The following is a 21,299-nucleotide window of genomic DNA, read 5'->3' as shown; positions in this document are numbered from 1 at the left end:
ATTCAGCTTCTCTGGTGGCGAGGAAAAAACCCTCTCGAGGGCGTGCAACGCAGCGGCGGCACAACGAGAGGGGGCGCTGCTGCGGCGGGGATGGCGTGGCGCGGCGCGGCGCGGCGCAACCCGGACGCAGCGGCAACAACACACGCTCTCCGTGGGTAGCTGTCTTCTCCGGTGGCCACCTTCTCCCCGGTGAGTTCCTCCCCTTCCACTCTCCCTTTTCTTCCAAAGTTAGGGTTTCTTGAACGCGCACTACTGCGGTGGTGGTGGCAATGGTGCACGGCAGTTGCAGGCGTGGTGGGGGACGCCACCGCATCACACCCCCTCACCATGGCGCCGTTGAAGCTCTACTGCTGTCGCAAGGAGAAGCAGGAGGACACGGATGCAGCAACAGCTTCAAGTGTTCTTTTTTTCACTGGTTTCTTGATTTGTTCTTTCTCCCCGTTGATCTGTCACCTGGATTTCCTCCTCCCTTGGTTCTCAAAGAAGAAGAATTAAATTAAAATTAGTGGAGACTATTAGAGATGGATGGATCGATCTTTAATTTTTCTCTGTGCAGTGTGCACAGCACAGGGAAGGAGGGGTCACTGTTGGTCCTTGTCTTCATTTTTATGTCCTTAATTACCCCTCTTGATGCATGTATTACTACTAGTTACTAGTACTAGCTTAGTAGTAGGTGCCTCCTCTTGAGTTGGTAGTTTTCTCCGGCAATAATAAGGATGAATATATATATATGCCATCATAATCTGTTGTCCTGTGAGGAGAAGGAACATTTACAGTGGTCATTCCTGAATTTGTGCTCTGAAGTAGCCCCACAGGATTTTGATATGTAGATAAATGTGATCAGATGAATCCGAGTTATTGCAGTTCTCATTTTTGGTCGATTTCCATGTGCGGAGTTGATTTCTGTGCGTCCTTGCATTCATCAACTGTGTGATATTTACCTGCAGGCTTAATTGTGCCCTATGAGTTGTTTACTGTCGAGGAAGAAAGTGCACCAAAGCACACACCTCGAACCATGTGCCAACCGCCCAAACACACGATACAGAGAGGGAAGCCGAGCACCGAACCGGCCGTCGCTATGCGAGACCGATCGCCATCGGGCCAACAACACCACCTCGGCGCAAAGACTCTAAAACGACGCCCTCGCGAGGGTTGCAACGCGAGACGCCATCATCATCCGTCCCAAAAAGGGACAAGGTTTTCACCCAGAGCTCCTTGCGGAGGGAGGAGGGGTACCTCAACTGCTCAACAATTCCCTTAGGAGGGTTACCACGCCTGAAAATGTAGTCACTGTTGGCCCAAAGATTGGGCTAAGCTTTCGCTCAGAATCCCTATCGCTATGGTTCGTCGCCCAATTCGAAACCAGCAACTAAACATCGGCGACACATGGCTTCTGCCACACTCGATCGACGCCCCTCCGTCAGCCGGCTTCCAGTCCTGCCAACGACAAGACTTCCACAACACCCATCACCTTTGCCAGCGCGCTGACCTAGGCCGCCTCCACCGCGCCGCCCGCCGGCTTCCCTGTCGAATCCGACCTAAGGGAGTCTGGGTAGGGAACAACATTGCCTCAGCAACCTGAGTTTTCCTTATGGACTGACCACCGCCTCTAGCCTGCCAAGAAGCTTCCCACAGAGAAGGGGAGGAGCTCCCCAAACAGGGTTAGCCTGGCCGACGGCATGGAAGACAACCCTGCCGCCAGCGCCTTCTACCCTGCCGCCACTCCCTAGCACGCTGACCCAGGCCGCCTCCACGTCGCTCGTCGGCCTCTACGTCGAATCCGACCTATGGGACCGGACCAGGAACAACCTCGCCTTAGCAACCTGAGTCTTCCCTGTATGCCAGCCAACACCTCCACCGTGCCTAAAAGCTCCCCACAAAGAAGGGGAGGAGCTCCCCAAACACAGTGAACGCGTGGCCAACCACAAGGAAGATGACCTTGTCGTCAGCGTCCTCTACCCCGCCGCCAAGCCCAATAGCGGCCTCACCGAAGCCACTACTCCGCCGCCACCTCACCGCCCACCAACGGCCACCCGGGCCGCCCAGTGTCTTCGGTCACGCCTCCAGCCGCCTCTACGCCTCCGGCAAATGTGTCCAGCATCCCGGCCGCTGCACCGCATCCGGCACCGGCGCCACCGCTTCCAGTGTCGTCGACGCCGACGCCGTGCAGCCTCAGCTGCAGCCGACGCACCGCAGCCGCGCCACCTTCAGCCGCAGTCGCCGCCGGCCCGGCAGCCCGCGCCTCCAGCCGCCGTCGGGGAGTCGCGCCACCGTCTGACCGGCCGCGCGGCCCTCGCTCCGAAGTTGCCGCCGCCGTTGCGCTGCCCTCGTGTCGTCGTCGCCGTCCCAGCCCAGATCCGGCCAAGGGAGGGTCGAATCCCGGCTCGCCGGCGCTGGATCTGGGCGTCGACGCCGGCGCCGTGCTCCCGTCATCCGGTCTCGCGGTGCCCCAACCGTTGCACCAGGGCGAGGGAGAAGAGGAGCCCCGCCGCAGCCGTCTTTGCAGCCGCCTGGCTTTGCCGGCGGCTGCAAGGTGGGAGAGAGGAGGGGAAGAGAGAGGCGGCGGCGTTTTCGCCGCCCGCGTCGCCCCTGGGACGGAGTGACGGAGCGCCGTTACTTAGGGCTGTCAACGAGCCGAGCTCGAGCGAGTTTGGCTATGTAGGCTTGAGCTTGACATGAACTCGAGCCGAGCTCGAGCCGAGCCTGGATATTGATCGAGCTTGGGAGTGAGCTCGAGTTCGAGCTCAAGCGAGCTTCGTGCCTACTCGAGCTTGACAGCTTGACTTGGTGAAACTCCAAAGAATTTACTCTTGTATAAGAGATATTAATGCAAATTATCGGTAGTCAAAATTAATGAGTGCTACTTGTCTTGAATGAAGCCTCTGCAGCTTTTCTCATGAATTCATGGATTTGAAACATTGCAATTAACAAAAGCTAGCTACTACATCTAATAGGAATAGTAGTACTATTACTAGCAACCGGATAATTGCTTTATTAAGAAGCATTGATGAGGTCTTGAGACTTGAGCAGGTCAAGCACGATGATAAGTATACATTGACCCATTAAGAACATCTTCCTACATGCAATGTATCTTATGCTAATCAAGCCATGCCGAGCTATTCGAGCTCGAGCTTACTAGGCTTGCGAGCCTTAGCCTAGGCTTGAGCTTGGCTTGTCTAGTATTCGAGCCGAGCTCGAATCAAGCCTATAACGAATCAAGCTCAAGCAGCTTGCGAGCTTCGAGTTTTTTTGACAGCCCTACCGTTACTTATGTTATACTTCGCACTATCATCTTCTGAAACTGCTGACCCCTTTGCTTGCAACTATATGGAATTGCAGCTAGGCGCCGATCGTTGGGTAACTGCGGGCCTGTGTGGTTCTCCGGCTGAGGCTTAGCTGGGCAAGGATTGCATAGTCTCGCTGAGGCAAGAATTGGATCCCAGTCACCAGCCAAGCATTCCATCCGTTGGCCTTATAGCAGAACAATCCGGCAGGCAGGCGGCAGGCAGTCAGGTGGTACAAGCTAGTAGATGGAGAGCCAGCTCTATCATTGGACATGGGCAGAGTGGCCGCGCAATGCAAAGCCAATTTATACTCCACAGCGATTTGTGCAGCATGCATACGCTGCGCCAGGAAATGATGGCCAAACTGCAGGCCCAACCTTACATGTTGCTGCCTCTCTTGTGATCTTGTCTTCCCCCAACTTTTGCCCTGAACTATGGCGCGTCTCCTGCGTACAGCTATATCTTGCATAGTCGCATAGAGTTTGTGATGCGCATTGTTGCCGTTGACCGTCCTGTTCCTAGTTTGAGGTTTAAAACCTACAGATAGCACACAGCACCTTTGTAATTTTTTCCTACTCTATTCAACGAATCATCGCTCGGTCTGGTGCTGCTGATCGTTCAAAAAAAATCACAGTATAAACACATAATACGAACCACGGCGATAAAGTTGGTTTTAACCTTTCAAAAGTCTTATCAGAGTATCAGTTACATTTTGCATAGGCCTTAATTTACAAGAATGATTAATCTACCCCTGCAAGAAAGGCGCTATAAAATATTTACAGCTGCTATGTGACAGGGCACCCTTTGACAACCCACACGATATTTACAGCAAAATCGCTTCGGCATCTCCTGAAATCAATGGGAACAGCGTCAGAAACGGATAGCATGTTCAGACGGAAGAAGTTAACGGTAGGTAAATTTGATGTGCTTACCGTGACGGAAATCCAACCAAGAAGAATCTAGCAAGGATCAAAACAATCTACTTGAGCAGCATCTGTGTAAGCGAAGAACACTTGTTGAAGTTTAGCCAGTAAGACAACAGCCCCATAGAGCCTGGTGTCGCTGGCTGACGAACATCAGTTTCTCGTCTTTGTAATGCTCTCACAAATTCCTCCGAGCTCAAGTTCCCATCATGATTTGTATCAAACACATGGAAAATGATGTCAACTACTCTGTCAGTTAAGTCAACACCACAAACCTACATCACAAACCAAAAAGGGAATGGAATCGCTTAGTGGATGCACAATGGTGATAGTAATCAAGTATTGAGCAGCAGGAGTTATCAGTTTAGTAAGTGAGCATTAAGATAACAAAAAAACCATGGAGACCATTTATTTGATCAAGAAAAGCCTCAAAATCAATTCTTTTGCTTGGAGATATCGAATTTAAGTACGATGAACTTAGTAGCCAAACTTACATGGTGCGCTGCACGCTTGAGATCCTGCTTTGTCAACAGCCCATTTACTTTCCCATAAGTAAAGATAGCCATCGCCAGTGGCTCCAATCTTCGTCGCAAATCAGCAAAGGATTTAAACTCCTAAAGACCCCAAGGAATATCAGCAATGAACTAAGGATCAAACAAGGAAAAAGAATTTTAAAGAAAAGTACAGCTTGGGATCATGCAAAAGTCAAACCTCGAAGGTGATGCGCACTCCTTTGAGATCAGGATCATTGCCTAAATTATCAACTCTATCAAGTAGCTTGTTGATGTGATTCATGTCAGCAGAAGCAACCATGGATAATGCGAAATCCTTTGCTGGGATAGTATTAGATGACTTGACGTCATAGTGACTGAATTCCAGACGAATGATCTGCAGGTGAATGGATTAAGAGAGATTCAGAATTGCGCATAGGAAACATCTACTAACAAATAATTGTACAGATTCTTTTGTTCTTTTATGTACGTTGATCAATAACATCAGTATGTAGTATGTACCACTAGCTAGCTTACTGATATAGTGATATATTCCTACCAAAAGGAATGAGGATACAAAGTTTCAGCAAGTATAGAGACGATGAGGGCACGCAGACACAATATGCTACGTTGGAACCTTTGGTCATATATGATAAAGTTAGGTGTTTTTAGTTCAGAAACATGTAAAACATATGGAGATGTGTGTTATACATTTCACAATGCAAATACGGTCTCAGACTCTCAGTTTAATTGAGTCGTAAGACAGTTATTAGAATGGGTATTCATGACAAGTCATTGGACTAAATTCTTACAGAAATTGAAGAACAGAAGAAATGAATCACCTCGTCATGCAATCCTTTCAAAAAATTTGTAAACTTGTCATAGTGTAGAGGTTCGTTCCCATCATTACCAAAGAAGTATTCAACCACTCCACCATTTTCCACAGGCTGACCAACTTTTAGTCCAGTACGTAAGCCATCTCTATGGTTGGCTCCTTGTCTGTTATAGGATCGCATCAGTGCCATTACTTTCTTGAACTCTTCTTTGTCTATCTCCCTGAAAATGACAAGTAACAGATAAGGACAACAAAATAACAGAGAATAAGCTGGCCAAAATTTGTTCATACCCTTCTTTTACCATCAACTAACAAGTCAGATGCTCATAAAGAGCTGGTCTTTTCTGGACGAGAAGAGAAATTAACTGCATGCGAATGGTCACAGGTAAACAACAATATAGCACAAACAAAGGCAATATTTAAACGTGTCCTTGTTTATGCACAAATCCAAGAGCACAAAAGGAAACATACCTTTAGCAGCTTCAGTAATAAAAGGTGTACACATGAAAAGAAAAGGAATGCTGAACTAAACCACCAAAAATGGTATATACAGTAACCTATTGTTTTTACCATTAACTAACAGATGTGGTGATGTTGTTAAACATGCAAACATATCAGGTTTATTAATTAAAGAACAGTTATATGGCAGATGCATATCATCATTCTAGCAGCAGGGTCATATTACTAGACCAAGACTAGTAATACTAGAAACAGGGCAATATGAGGTACCGAGCAGATGCATATCATTCTGACAGCAAGACATGTTGCTAGAACAAGTGCGATAGTAGAAATAGAACTCACCCGCTGTGGTCAACGTCAAACATTTTGAAGGCCGCACTGAAACTTGACTCAGGGATGCTGAGCAATGTCACAAAAAAGATGTACCTAGAAAACCACCATAAGCATAATCAGCATCAAGCCTACTTAGAAATTGAACCTAAGCCAATGATAAAATAGGGTGCAAATATTTATGATATTGACCCAAGGGATCTTCATCTATAAGTCTCAAAGGGAATCATGCAAAGATCCCAGCGGCAGTATTTAGGAAAAAGTTAAAACCCTTTAATTGAAACATTCTGAAAACACTCAAGTGATTTAAGTATTACACCTAGTGTGGATAAAATACACTTACTCGGCAAAGGAGATGAGCCTATCACCGTTTGTGTCAAACAGCATGAAGAACTCCGATGGAGCACAGTGCAACTCTCCAGGATTGCGTTCCCCCCTTAATCTTCCCTCCCGAACTATGTTCGACTCCGATGGAGGGAAAACAGGAACTACTGCTCTCATCAAGTCAGCAGGCAACATGAATACTTCCCCTTCCGGGTTCCGCACAGACGCGAAATATTCAAAGATCTACTCGCAGAAACACCTGAATTAGGATACCACAAGCCGACCAACACAAATTAAGCGGGTTTTACACTTAATGAACCAAATTAATTACCTTTTCAGGAGGGCTGAGCAGCCGTATCCGTTTCTCGTAATTGAAGAACACCCTTCTGCGGAACGAGTCTGTGGAAGAAAAGCAATTAAAATCATTAAACCATTCTACAACTTCACTGAGCAGTTGAGTTCAACGCGCAAATATAATGGTAGTGAGAAGCATTAACGCACTCAGACAGAAGCAGAAAGCGCCAAAGACTTTCCTAACACTACAAACGGCCGCATCATCTAGTTTGGATTTTCTCTTCGGATGTTTGTCACTTATCGCTTATCTGCAGATAGATCAGCGCAGCAAAGAAATCGTCGTACGGATCGCAGATCACCACCAGCTCATCCCAGCAATTAAAGTGCTAAAAAGACGATCGGAAAAGTAGCAGCGACGCTACGGACGCAAACTGTTTACGGGAGAGAAATCAGAGAACATGACAAAGCGTCCGTAAAGCTTAGTAGAGAAGTAAAGGAAACAAGCATCACGGGACAACGGCGGCGGCGGCGGCGACGCGCAAACCGATCGGACGCACTCCATGAGAACAATCGCGAGATCAATCGTGAAGCGGGAAGCAAATCGCGGAGGGGGGATAAGAAGCAAAAGCGAAGCTCACCTCCGAGGAGGAACCTCCTCTTCCGGCCTCGCTCCTCCACGGCGCCTACCGCGCCGGAGCCGGAGCCTACCGAGATCTGTACCGCCGGGGCGTCGGCCACCGCCTCGCCGGAGTCCGCGAGCGAGGGGGGCACCAGCCACAGACCCAGGCCGGACCCCACCACCGCCACCGCGGCGGCGGCCAGCGCCCCCTCGCGGCCTCCCGCCGCAGCGCTCGACAGGAAGCCGCGGGAGGACGCCGCCGCCGGCCGTCGGGCGGCGGAGCGGAGGAGGAGGAGGAGGGCCGCGCCGCGGGGGAGGAGCGGAGGAGCCATGGGGGAAGCGTCGGGATCGGCTCGGTGGGTCTTCGGCTTTGGAGATAAGAACGAACGAGGTGGTGGTTACGCGCTTCCGCGGAGTGGGAGGAAGAGGAGGAGGCGGCGATGCGTAGGTGTGCGTGTGCGTGCGCGTGCGGCGGAGGATAGGAGGAGAGGAGAGGAGACGAGGAGAAAATAAAATGCGGGTCGGGGGCGAGTGGGTGCGGGTGGGCCTCGTTTTTGTTGTGGTGATGAAGTTTACTTGACTTTGCGGTTTTTCTTTCTTTTTTTTTTTTTTGCTACGTCCACAGCGGAAAAGCTGTTATGCTGTGCACACGAAGAAGCATCTCGCTTTGCACTTGGTACTACTGTACTTTCTGAAAAAGCTTCTCCTAGTATACATCAATACAATGGTCTGCACACGGATTGGAGTCGTTGCAATTTTTTAGTCAGCGGTCTGGTTTATACGGAAAGTTTATATGGTATATATACGTCAGAAAGGTGCTTACATTCAGAAAGGATTGTTTGTGAGCTTAAAATTTTAAAAAATACTCTATCCGTCCCTAAATATAAGGGATTTTAGTTGGATGTGACATATCCTATTACAACGAATCTAGACAAGAAGTCTTTCCAGATTCCTTGTATTAGCATGTGTTACATATCCAACCTAGTTTATAGGCGGTTTCTGAGAATTTTAAAAAATTGGGTTCCCAGTTAATGGCTTCTACAAGTACAGCTTCTTAGGCCCTGTTTAGATCCTCCAAAATGGCAAAAGTTTTGTCATTTTGTAGCACTTTTTGTCATTTTAGATCTAAACACTAGTAGCAAAAGTTGGCAATTTGACATTTGGCATTTGCTAGTCCATAGTAGCAAATTGTGCCAAAAAGTCCATAGTAGCAAATTGTGCCAAAAAGTGCTTTGGGACCACTCCCCATCTCTTTCTCTCTTTCACTTTAGTGCTAGAATGGCAAAACTTTAACATGCATCTAAACACTAACTAGTACTTTTGCCACCAAAACTTTTACCATTTGCCATTTGCCATTCCAAATGGATCTAAACAGGCCCTTAGAATCTAAACCAAAAGCTAAAATGTTTGGGGAGATTCTAATTTTAAAATAAGCTGTAGTAGCTAGAGTTTAGCTCTTAGAGATAGATGGCGATGTGTTCCCTCAATAAGTTGGGATAGTTAATGATCAACATAGACAAGCAATAATGTTGGGAGATACAGCTACTCACGGTGTTAGCATGGAGTGGAATATACCCTTTATTCAAAAATAAATCAACTCTTTGATGTTCAAATTTTATCTTAAAATAAATTAACTTCTACATTTTTATCTACACTTGATTTACAAATCAAAATTTTTTTTATTTCTTTAATGTCGCCTACCTACCTACTACCAATAGTACTACTCTATCTATCCCAATTTAATAGTTACCTACTCACTCTGTCTTAAAATAACTTAACCTATAAAGAATATGTTGTGATATATTCTAATACAACAAATCTGAATAAATGCATGTCTAAATTCATCGTACTATCATATATTACATCCTATCCTAGCTTGAATTATATTGGGATAGAAGGGACAAGTAAGGAGCGCAGAGACTAAAGACAATAAAAACCTCCTTCATCCGTATGAAATTAATCATCATCGGTTAAACTATTGTGACACTTCATGCCCCGTGGATTGCATCATGTTTAAAATATTGCATGGAGTGGCACCAATAAAAATTAATCATGGTTGGTTACATGTAGCATATTTAATGATACATATTTACTCTTTACAAATAAACAAAGAGCACTTATTATAAGATGATCATTTTGGGAAGACCTCAGAAACCTCAAATGATGATCAAATTGTGAGAAAGGGAGTAGTTCACTGCTATTAATGAGGAATATTTTGATTGTTGTCCTCTCCTTTAATTTTACCTTTTGACAGAGGGATTACATAAAAAACACAGTGGTGGTCTTTTCTTCTCAAGATGCAGATTTTTCATTGAATTACGTTAGCACGTTTTTCAATATGGTATGCTTTATGCAAAAACTTTCTATATAGAAGTTGATTTAAAATATCAAATAAATCAAATTTTGAGTTTGTAATAATTAGAAATCAATTAATGTATGTGTTAATGATTTTCTTATTTTACTTGCCCTGACTACATATTCATCTTCTCTCCGATAAATTCATGTTTACTCCGTTTTTAAAAAAAAGATGGAGATGCTACTTCTCCTAGTACAATACAGTAGTAAAAAATCAGCTCTTGTCCAGAACGGAGGGAGTAGGGCGGGACCCAATTGCATTGACCGTAGGCCGTTACCACCGTTTTTTTTTTCTTTTTTGCGTTCCACAAGTCTCCCTGAGGGGCCAATGATTTGCGTGCAAGATTAAATCTTGGGAATTGGGAGAAACTGGCCTCAGGGTCCAGGTGCCACCGGCCAGCGTTGACGGTTCCCGCGTCCTACGGAAGAAATTGAATTCTGATCCCGTCTCTGTCGGTAGGTCCCAACGCTTCACAACATGGCACCCGGGGCCCACCTGTAACAGCGTCAACGTCGCCGGGCGCCGCGGCGCCGGTGGTTTTGCCCGGGAGGGGGGACGCGGGGCGCCCACCGGAGCGCTGCAACCACCGCAAAACGGCCCACGGTTCTGGAAGATGCAGCCAATTTCAGGTGCGATTTGGTTCCGTGGCCACTCGGATCCAACCAACTGGACGCCCATCGCAACGTCCAGTCGAGCGAGCCTGAACCCTGCACGGAGTGCACGCCTGCACGGTGGTTCCTGCTTAAGATAAATTGCGTTGGATCTGGTCTCCCTCCCAACACTGTCATCAACATGGCAATCAAGTCATCCACGAGGAGGACGGAGCAAAGTACGCCAACTTGCAAGTTGCAAATCAGCTCATCACGGTGGCACCACTTGAGTGCTTTGGCTGTTACTTGCGCATTTCAGTGGATGAAAATTCTGCTGGAGATCGGTTTCACAAAAAAATTCTGCTGTAGATAGTCCCTTGTCTTTTTTGTCTTTTTTTTTTTTTTGACTGACGGAGTAGGAAGTTGGATTTCATGTACCCTCATGTTCAGGTTATTTGATATGGCCTAGTTTGCGGCCTTACCACTTACTACATGTGCCTTTACGATAATATCATAACTTAGGTGCTCTTTTTTCCTAATTTAGACACAGACTCGGAGAGACCCATATTCCAGGCAGAAAATCGAAGAAATCATATGCTCCATCCGTCCCCTAATATAAGGGATTTTGATATTTTGCTTACACTGTTTGACCACTCGTCTTATTCAAAAAATTTGTGCAAATATAAAAAACGAAAAGTTGTGCTTAAAGTACTTTAGGTAATAAAGTAAGCCATAAATAAAATAAATAATAATTCTATTATTTTTTTTTTGAATAAGATGAATGGTCAAACAGTGCAAGCAAAATGTTAAAATCCCTTATATTAAGGGACGGAAGTGTCGCTCCATGTTATGCTCATCACGTTGTGTTAGTTTACATTCATAGGTATTTGTAAGAACTTTTGATGTATCGTTTTTAGGAGTAATTGCAAGTTGGGAGTTGGCTTGGGACACATCTACTGAAATTCAGATGTTCAGACCATAGAAAACAAGACACATACACATAATCAGTTTCCATGGGAAAAAAAAAAGAAGACACATAACCAGGCTCATTGCACTCATGGTATTAACAGCGTCAGTGGGATGAAGAAGATATTGTACAACATTCTCAAACTTGATGTACAAGCACAAGAACGGCCCCACCATGTATACGCGCCCCCAAGTTTCATCCCTTCGACAGCCGGCTGTATGCTGGTAACTGCTAGTCTGCTACTGATCACAAGCTTTACAGAACAGGTACAGATGAAATCAAAATAACTCTCCGATCCAACGGGGACGGACCAAGCAACAGTAGGACAATACAGCACTGGGATATGAAGTGATAAGAAAGCCAACTATACACACCGAGCTGATAATTCTCTCCAAAATAGTCTGTGTTCATGCGCGTGCCATCAATGGAGTTGTTGACTCCGAGGATGTCTGAACGATCCGCTTGCATAGAGCATCTGATAAACTGGCTTTATCCTCGCTATGAAAACCACACTCACTAGGGTTCCACAGCAACAAACGATGGCACAAACGTAGAAGGTAAGCCTGAAACAGTCAGGCCCAAGGCAGGTTGAAGGTTCCAACACGCCTGGCTGCTGCTTCGCCGCTTCCTTGTCATAGATATAACCAGCGAGAAGAGCTGAGAAGAAGAATGCACCTAGGGGATTCACTAACAACATGAAGTTGTACATCAACCCAAAGTCCTTCAACCCAAAAAGTTCTGAGACTGTCGGGATCATGACAGCAAATTGGACACCGTAACATATGCCCAGAAATGTTGTTGACACATAAATCAAGCTATGAAGGCCAGTTGCGAAAAGGAGGAAGGTTATCACCATGATTATTTGTGTGCACATCATCCAGAAAGGGCGAGGAAGCATTCTTGACCTGCAATCAGGTTTTACTCGAATCATTTTACAGAAGCAGCAACTAATAGTTATCAAGCATGTAGCTTAACAACAAGAGTAAAGAAAAAATCATAGGATTGTGGATGACTAGGAATATGCAAAGTGATTGCCAGTCTGCAGGAGATAAATATCAGCGGCCAGCTCATCTGAGTAGTCTGCCAGGATTTCACAGGAAGTGCTGAGGTGATAGTGGCTTTTGGCCTCATATGGTCATATGGAGTAATATCAGTACATCACAGTAGGCAAGAACAGAAAATGTTATGTCTTTGGCTTATGTTAGTTGCTATATATGTCAGCTATGCAATGATAGAAATTGAATGAATAAAGTAATTGCAAAGTGGTTAAAGGGAGCTGACCTTACGAAATATTCAGAGACAGACCCACCAAGGATACGGCCAACAAAGTTGCAGAAGCCGAAGAGGCACAACAAGATAGTAGTATCATCAGCACCAACAGCCATCCCAACCTGAGCTAGGTTGTTCAGAACAGTGACACCAGTTCCAACTCCACAAAAGTACACAATAAATAGTAGCCAAAAGTCTGCCTTAACCAATGCTTCTCGGAATGTGAAATCGTCCCCCCTTCTAGGCCCTCTTTTCTTTTTCAAATTCACGGCTCCCTCACCCTCGGCCAAAAGAAGATCCACATCAGTAGCCTCATCAGAATCGTTGGCTCCAGTGACAAATGTTGAAGTGCCACCAAGAAGTGGTTCTGAATTCTCTTGATCCGGACCAGACAAACTATCAGTCGAATAAGACAGTGCAAGGGTGCTAGTCTTTTCCCTTTTTGGTTTGTTTGGATAAATAGTCATTTTTATTGGTATTGCCAGTGGAGAAAGGAGCAAAAGTATCATTATACCAAACAAAAGGTAGGTAATAGCGTCACTTAGTTTTAAAGTATCACCGAGAATTGTAGCTACCATAAGATATACACCGAGAACCACACTAGAGATCTGTGTGAACATGAAATGACTGTGCTCTGCTGCGTTGTCCTCATCCAGTGATGGAGTGCAAGGCCTAACAAAATACATCACCAGAACACATGCGGTGGGGATCCCCAAAGCAAGCAACAGCAAAAGGTTTGTGGGAGAGTTCTGAAGCATTCCATTAAATGTTTCTGTGTAGACAGCAGCACTCACAGCAACATAGCCCTTGATCAGACCAGCAACAGTTCCCCGGCTGAGAGGAAAGTTCCTCATATTGGTCACAAGTGCAGCGGTGCCCAACCATGCGCTGCTGTTTGTGCCAATACATAAGGCTATGCACAACTGCAAGAGGCATCCAACAAAATATGCTAAATATAAAAAGACTCGCTTGAAAGTATGAGCTACAACATGAGCAAGAAATATCAGATATGGACAACTCATCAGGCATTTGAGACAGAATTTTACCAAGATGCGGTTCCATGATTTAGGAAGCTAGTCAGCATTTAACACTAGTCAGCATTTTCGTACTTGCCAACATTAGTCAGCATTTTCGTACTTGCCAACATTACAGATATAAAAGTTCTATGCACGTAACACTAGTCAGCATTTTCGTACTTGCCAACATTACAGATAAAATATTTATGGTAAACAACCAATTGCCTTCTAAGCGTGTGCATAATTTATTTTCTTTATCAGATCTCTCCATAAGGATAGCATGCACGTGTACTGCTCGCCTGATTTACATTTACTAGTACATAAAAAGGGAAAAGAGACATGATGATCGATTTTTTTGGATCTTTGGAGATTCAGAACATTTACAATTACAGGAAATTCTTGCAACATTCAAAGAAAATAAGTGCCTTAATAGTGGCTTCTTTGTGAGACAATTCTACTTTGTTGGAAAAACTATGCGGTTAATGGAGTATCTTGATTCATGAATTGAGTATGTTGAACATATCAGGACGATCATGAAACTAAAAAGGGACTAATTTTGTCCAAGAAGTTCATTCAGCGGCTGAGATTTTGAAGATGAAGACACTGATTGTAAAGTGACTGGTGTTTCTATGGAAATTCTAGTGAGCTCTGAACTTAAAAAAAGTATCAAATGTCGACTAGGAATTCCATATCATTTTGGCAAAAAATTATTTACAGTGATTAAAAAGTTACAGTGTAATACCAATATCTTGTTGGATTGATTAAATCTTGGCTCAAAACAACAAACATTTTTTCCCTAAAACAATACGATACGAATGCAAAAAAGCAATACAGTAGGTCTAATGTATGTCTCTAAATTGTGAAAACATTAATATATACAGAATGGGCTGGCATTTTAGAGTTTAGACATTCAGGGTCACAAAAAAGCAACACACAAGCAAATATAATAATAATAAACAGCTACACAACACAAGACCAGAACATGTTTACCAGTAAGTGTATAAAGCTAAGGATGCATGAACTTCACTGTTTTTCTTTGGCTTGCTTTTACATTGTCAATGTATTTTGTAATGGAAAAAGTCCCAACAAAAATTGTGTTCATACCAACTTCAGCAATAACCTTCCAGTGGTCACAAACACCAATGAATGACATCCCCAGGCGTTGCAGGTCAGATGGCTATTCAAAGTTGAAAATCACCAAAAGTTGAGCAACCATCACATTCAGGAATCTCAATCATGTTGTATTGGGTATTTGGGTGTCAGCCAATGCTTCAATCAAGTAATACGAACTTAGACCATGTAAAATAAAGAGACCCCTAATGTAATCTCCTACAAATCTGACTCATCAAGATTCAAGAATAACCTCACGTACAACCTATATGATCTCTAACAGTTTGTCTCTATCATAAATGCCATTATAATTCCCCTTCTTTTAATCGCATACTCACCTCAGAACTCTCAGTCTTGTGTGTCGGTGTCCTCTCTCATATCGTCTCTTGTATAAGAGATGACACGTTCTCTCACTTCACCCCCTTTCTCTGCCACCTACTTTTTTTTTAATATATATAACATGGCAATCATAAGAGACAACCTAGATAGCACTACTAAGCATGCCTTACTACTTATATTTTGACCTCCTCATTTATGGCATAATCTTTATATATGTGGCACACACAGATAATATAGTTTTCTGTTGCTGCTGCAACAGAAAACTCATGTAAAACTGAACAGTAAATGTCTTTACATGTGATATTTTTATGCAATTTACTAAAACCAGAATTTTGAACTGATTAAAGTCAGCCTTACTGCTTCTTGAAAATAACTTTAGGGCATTAACTTGCCAAAATCTGTCACCAACACTTAAAACTATATAAGAAGTTGTAGGGATGCGAATACACCAGGTCACCAGCTCGAGTTGGCAGATTTGCGAAATTAAAGTTCTAGGTTTGCTGTGGCTCTCAGTACCGGAACCAATTGTGCCCCATTTGCAAGCATGATTGTTTAAATAGTCAACAATTATTCACCTAAAGAATGGACCAAAGTCTGACATGTTCTACCGAATGGCAGGAAGTAAAGAACTACATATGCCACATTTGGTTTCACGCTTATTCTAGGAAAATATCTACCGGCGTTGTTGTCAATCATACAGTTAAAAAACTCGCACATCTTTCAACATTCTACAGATGCCGCTAGTCGATCATCACCTTCGACATTCGTTCAGTCAACCAAGCCATATCCAGAAATTACGCTCCAAAAGGACAATAATCGCTTTTTTTTTAAAAAAAGATAAAATTGGGAATTTGAGAGCTACTTCGTATGTGCTAAAATTTTAGGTCCCTCAATAAAAAACTGTTCATCATCATCCCTCAATCTCCTCCCCGATGAGGAGCTCAAATCAGGCAAAAACAGCAAGAAATCCCCACGCAAACAAGCAAAAGCCAAGACGAGCACACAATCACTGAAAGGGCGAGGGCGGGAGGCTACGTACCACCCAGTACGGCATGACGAGGGTCTTGGTGACGGCGAGCCAGAGCGTGCCGAACCCGAGCAGGGCGCAGGCGGAGCCGATAAGGAGGATGAGCCACGGCGGGAGGCGGTTGGCGAGCACCCCGGGGACGAGCCCCACGTTCTCGCCGACGTCGTTGGCGACGCCGAGCATGGTGAGCGCCTTCTGGTTGTACCCCAGCGCCTCCTTGATGGCGTGCGAGTAGAGCGGGAACACGTACGCGCTCCCCGCCGCCACCTGCACCCACACCGCCGCCGCCAGCCCCACCCACGGCGGCCGGCTCCCCGCCTTCACCTTCCCCACCCCTCCCCCTCCCCCTCCCCCTCCTCCGGCCATCCCTCCACGCCCCCCTCTCCTCCGCCCGCCTAGCTAGCTCACCGCCGCTTGCGCCACCGTATATATCGTGCGGCGCCTCCCCGTCGGCGGCGGTGGCGCGACGAGGAGAATGGGGGGAAGCTGCTGCCGACGTGGCCGGTGGTTCACTGCCTTTAGGATTTTTTTTTCTTTTTCTTTTTGGTAGGAGAGGGAGAGCTCACTTGGGGAGCAGAAATGATGGCTGCTTCGGTTGCTGTGGCCTGTGGCCTCTATATTGGCAGACTAGCCGGCGCCACTCAAAAATTTGTTCTCTTTTTGAGGAGGAGAATTTGGATGGATCGTGGATGAGTTCAGTCGAGGAATCCCGTTTTGTTCTTCTTTCTACTTGCTCCTGAAAGAGATGCGCATGGCTATGTTCCTGTCATCTTTACACCCATCGAAATAGAATTTCGTGCTGTGTTCGGCTAAATGTGATGGGAACTAATCTCTTACGTACGCATAAACGACATGATTTATTAGCACACATTTAATTAAATATATTTTTTTAATAAAAATAGAAAAGATGACCGTGCGTAACGGGTAAAAGCTATTTAAATCGTTTTATTGTTAGATTTTTTTTCCTAAAAAATATATGGGATTTTTATTTTGATAGTATTGATATCTAATTCAGAATCCTTATTAGGATGATGGTTACATCCTGTACTTTGCTTTCTTATGACCTGGTGAGAATTCTAAATAAATTAGGAATCCGTCTTCTCATTCTAAGTTAGCATGCGAAATTTTTAAAAGGAATTTTTATACGACTACTTTTGTATTTTTAAAAACGAACGAACTTAAAAGCTGACTTAAATACGGACGACGTACCATAGTATCAGTGGAAACATCTTCAAATTTTATAATAAAAGGTAGAGATAATTTCTATAGAACTTTTTTTTTGGCAAAATACACTGTACATGAAAAACGAGAAAGTAATGATTGAGAAAGTTGAGAGAATAACGAAACCCAGTCATCAGCTCAAAGAAAGAGTGAATAATATGGTCACGCTAATGATATAAGTACCTGTGTACAGAGTACAGTATTCACTTACTACTCGTTGCTCGTTTATATGTCTGTTTTTAATTTCCACTGACAATGGAGTTTAAGAATTTATTTTCATGGTTGCTATGGAAATTTTAATGAATTGACTCTTGTCGGTTCTATGTACATGGCTGCTTATATTTTGCTTTGGAATGAAGGCCTGAAGGGAGTAAAAAACAAAAAGTAAATTGCATTGAATCATGGGTATCGTCGTTTAAGGTGTACAAAATCTCAGAGATTATGGATCCTGATACATAACTCCAAATATTATAGAAGCGGTGTTCCATAAAACCATAAGCCAAACAAACGATACCTAAATCTGACATGTAGATTCCGTGAGTTCTTTCATCCACCATACTCTGTGAGCATATATGTAATAGTTTCATCCCATATGTGAGAGCATCTAAGAGTTTCATACCACATGTCAGATTTGAGTAGACTTTATCAATTGTGTGGTATTGTACAAAATAGTATCATAATATTTGGGATTATATGCTACATGTAAGAATCTCTCTGATTTTATACATCTTGGGGGTGTACTCAGGGTCTTATGCAATTTACTAAAAGAACATATCCAATTATCCATCTGTAAGCTGGCATTTTTATCAGGATGTTTGTATTGAGATGTGCCTATGACCTCCGGTCCACTGCAAATTTCAAAATAATTATACATTATTGAATTGCTGCTTACTCTCCTTTATTGTTTTAGTGCTGAGATATAAACGTCACCATATTCGTGGTAATTTCATCAGGATTTTATGAGATCCAAAACATCACAATCAACCACATGACTATTTCATCTCTGCAATATTGCACATGCAACATAGTACACCGACAAATCTCATCATTGTTAAATACATGAGTATCCATGTCCAACATTGACCGTCCGTCTTATTTAAAAAAGTGTATGAAAAAATTTTAAAAAATTAGTCACACATAAATTACTATTATGTTTTATCATCTAATAATAATAAAAATATTAGTCATAAAATAATTTCAAATAAAACAAACGATCAAACGTTAAATATGAACAATACAAAACTGTATTTATTTTGTGACAGAAAGAATAGTTGGGATATTGGATAATAATTGCAGACAGACATAAACGGAGAGCCTGCAATTACTCCATTTTATTACTCCCTCAAAGTATATTTGATTTTATCCGCGGTAGAGTTTTTATCCTTTGCTTTTTTTTCTAGATACGTTATATATAGTTAAACATATACAGTCATACTCCATGCTATTACTCTCTCCATTTTGAAAAGGTATGATATTGAATTTTTTTACGTGGCGTTTAGCAAATTCTACTATTTAAAACTTAGTGTACACATGAAAATAATATAAGATAAGCCATGCATAAAGTAGCTTACTCCCTCCGTCCCAGAATATAAGAAGTTTTAGAGTTAGACACGGTTATTAAGAAAGTATATAGAAGTGAGTGGTGGAGGGTTGTAATTGGATGGGTAGTGGCGGTAGGTACGAAAAGTGAATGGTGGAGGATTGTGATTGGTTGGGAAGAGAATGTTGGTGGAGAAGTTGTTATATTTTGGAACAAATCCTAAGAGCTAAAACTTATTATATTTTGGGACGGAGGGAGTAGATAATAAAACAAGTCACATCAAAGTAAATAGTTATTATATTTTTTTTAAAAAAAAATAAGACTAATGGTGAAATGTATTGTGTAAAAGTCAGTGACATTATATGTTTTTCCAAAAAAAAATAGCATTATATAATATTTAACAACGGAGTTTAGTATCTAAACTCACTATATATATCATGACAATGGTTATGGTTATGGTTTTCATTTTAACTACGTACGTCAAGCGCCGTGGAAAAGATCAAAATTCTCTTTACAGAATATGCTTTCCTTAAACACGAAAGGAAGATCAGAATTTTCATAAACAATATGATGCCGCGTGCTCCTCTGTGATAATTGATAAGGACATTTATCCATTAGTTAATCGTCTAGTACATCTATGTGCTCCACATGGAGGAATAATTATATTAACAGTGTTTCATTAGAACACTCTATTATTACCATGGTGTCCAGGGGTACAACTCATGTGTTGTTACGTACTCCCTTCATTCCAAATTGATTTATATATTTCACAGGCATACTCCCTTCATTTCAAATTGATTTATATATTTCACAGGCACACTAAGACCAAGAAAAGCTAATAACTCTCTCATACTATATTTACTCTAGCAACAAACTCAATGCATGCACCATCCCCACTATTTCCTAGCCAATAGCAAATCAAGATATTGCATATGGGTTATAAATACTTGTGTGCAAGGATGCATGCATCAATTTCTATTTACTCTAATGCATAAATAACGAATAGACTTAATGAATGAACATAAATATGTAGATTATTTAGAAATACCATAAAAAAAACTATATATAGATTAATTTGGAATGAAGGGAGTACCTCTTTATGTAAAAACTGTTTTAGGGTTTGACTATAATAAAAGAGATGTTAACAATACAGGTAAACGGACTCGATGAGACACTGACACTCGCATGGCCTTATAATAATCAATCATCGTCGCAGATATTATATAGGACTCCATCGCGCATCTTAATTATCCGCCGTTAATTAAGGTACAATAATTTATGGTCCACATGATAAGGAACCACAGTTTTTTTTTTAAGACAGGAACCACAGTTATGTATATTGGCCATACATATCTGGATGTGATATTTCCCAAAAGAAAAAAAAATAGCTACTTACTCCGGTTTTATAATTCTTTACGTCTTGAATAAAGTGAGGGCAAACTTTTTCTGACTATCAATAACTTCAAAATAATTTTATTTAAAAGAACTATAACAACATCAAACAACATATATAGATCTATATATGTCTTTTAAGTTACTAAAATAAAAGTAAACAAGTATTTATTTATTATATATATTATAATAAAAAATAAAATCAAAAATATATTTTGAAGTCCGTGTTATTTTCTAAAATGTTATTATATGTCACGCCCGGAAATTCACTAATAATTTCCGAACTTATTTGTGCATAAAATCCTCGTCCAGGAATCAGCCGAGGTACACAAACTGACAATTTAATATACAAATCCATCATAATAATAACGTTACACACTTACAAAAGAAAAGAAAACAGCAGCGGAATAACGGTCTAGCGATGGCTTCAGCTCCACTCCCACAGGCAGCTCAACAGGGGTATAAGCCAAACGTCTTCTCCTTCTGGATCCTTTTTCTTCAACTGAGGTTGATTGATTATTGCAAGAATGAGCATATGACATACTCAACAAGCCACACAGCAAATATGCAAGTGCACAAGGATACCAAAGGATGGCATAATATAGGCTCATTTGCAAAAGCAGCATTTAGCAAAACATTTAAGAGAAGTAAAACAGTGGAGTAATTAATCAGAAATTTTAATCAACACTGAACAGCACACCCATGCTGCACAGGCCCAACCATCCTGAACAACCATACCCAGCTGTACAGATCTAACTCCAAACCAGGAGCTAAACAAATTATTACCAGGTATAACATCAATAATTATTGTGAGAGGTGTGAGACTAATCACAAAAAACATTGCTCAACCCGCCCATAACCGCGGGCACGGCTATTCGAATAGTTTTACTCTGGCCAGAGGTGTACCGCTGTA

General features: G+C 42.7%; 2 protein-coding genes and 1 long non-coding RNA gene across 3 annotated transcripts; 1 reads left to right on the top strand and 2 right to left on the bottom strand.

Annotated features, from left to right (window-relative positions):
- Positions 1 to 16: 16 nt before the first annotated feature.
- On the top strand, positions 17 to 3,893 carry LOC107280782 (uncharacterized). Its single transcript, XR_003241838.2, has 2 exons — positions 17 to 189; positions 3,340 to 3,893. It is a non-coding gene; the product is annotated as an uncharacterized lncRNA (long non-coding RNA).
- Positions 3,894 to 3,928: 35 nt separating this feature from the next.
- On the bottom strand, positions 3,929 to 8,082 carry LOC4336319 (calcium uptake protein, mitochondrial). Its single transcript, XM_015780702.3, has 9 exons — positions 7,579 to 8,082; positions 6,978 to 7,045; positions 6,666 to 6,889; positions 6,335 to 6,418; positions 5,541 to 5,754; positions 4,919 to 5,095; positions 4,702 to 4,821; positions 4,217 to 4,482; positions 3,929 to 4,133 (listed from the first exon to the last, which is right to left on the bottom strand). Exons 1-8 carry the CDS (start codon positions 7,889 to 7,891, stop codon positions 4,264 to 4,266), a joined length of 1,419 nt encoding a protein of 472 aa, XP_015636188.1. The 5' UTR covers positions 7,892 to 8,082; the 3' UTR covers positions 3,929 to 4,133; positions 4,217 to 4,263.
- A 3,431-nt stretch (positions 8,083 to 11,513) lies between these two features.
- LOC4336318 (protein NUCLEAR FUSION DEFECTIVE 4) lies at positions 11,514 to 16,821 on the bottom strand. The gene is made up of 3 exons (XM_015780524.3): positions 16,246 to 16,821; positions 12,754 to 13,664; positions 11,514 to 12,377 (listed from the first exon to the last, which is right to left on the bottom strand). The coding sequence occupies exons 1-3, from the start codon at positions 16,597 to 16,599 to the stop codon at positions 11,894 to 11,896; spliced, it is 1,749 nt and encodes a 582-aa protein (XP_015636010.1). The 5' UTR covers positions 16,600 to 16,821; the 3' UTR covers positions 11,514 to 11,893.
- Positions 16,822 to 21,299: the final 4,478 nt, after the last annotated feature.

The sequence above is a fragment of the Oryza sativa genome, chromosome 4 (genome assembly GCF_034140825.1).
Source record: "Oryza sativa Japonica Group chromosome 4, ASM3414082v1".
Taxonomy (NCBI): domain Eukaryota; kingdom Viridiplantae; phylum Streptophyta; class Magnoliopsida; order Poales; family Poaceae; genus Oryza; species Oryza sativa.
The sequence above is the reverse complement of the archived record's forward strand: the minus strand, read 5'-3'. Positions and strand labels throughout refer to the sequence as shown.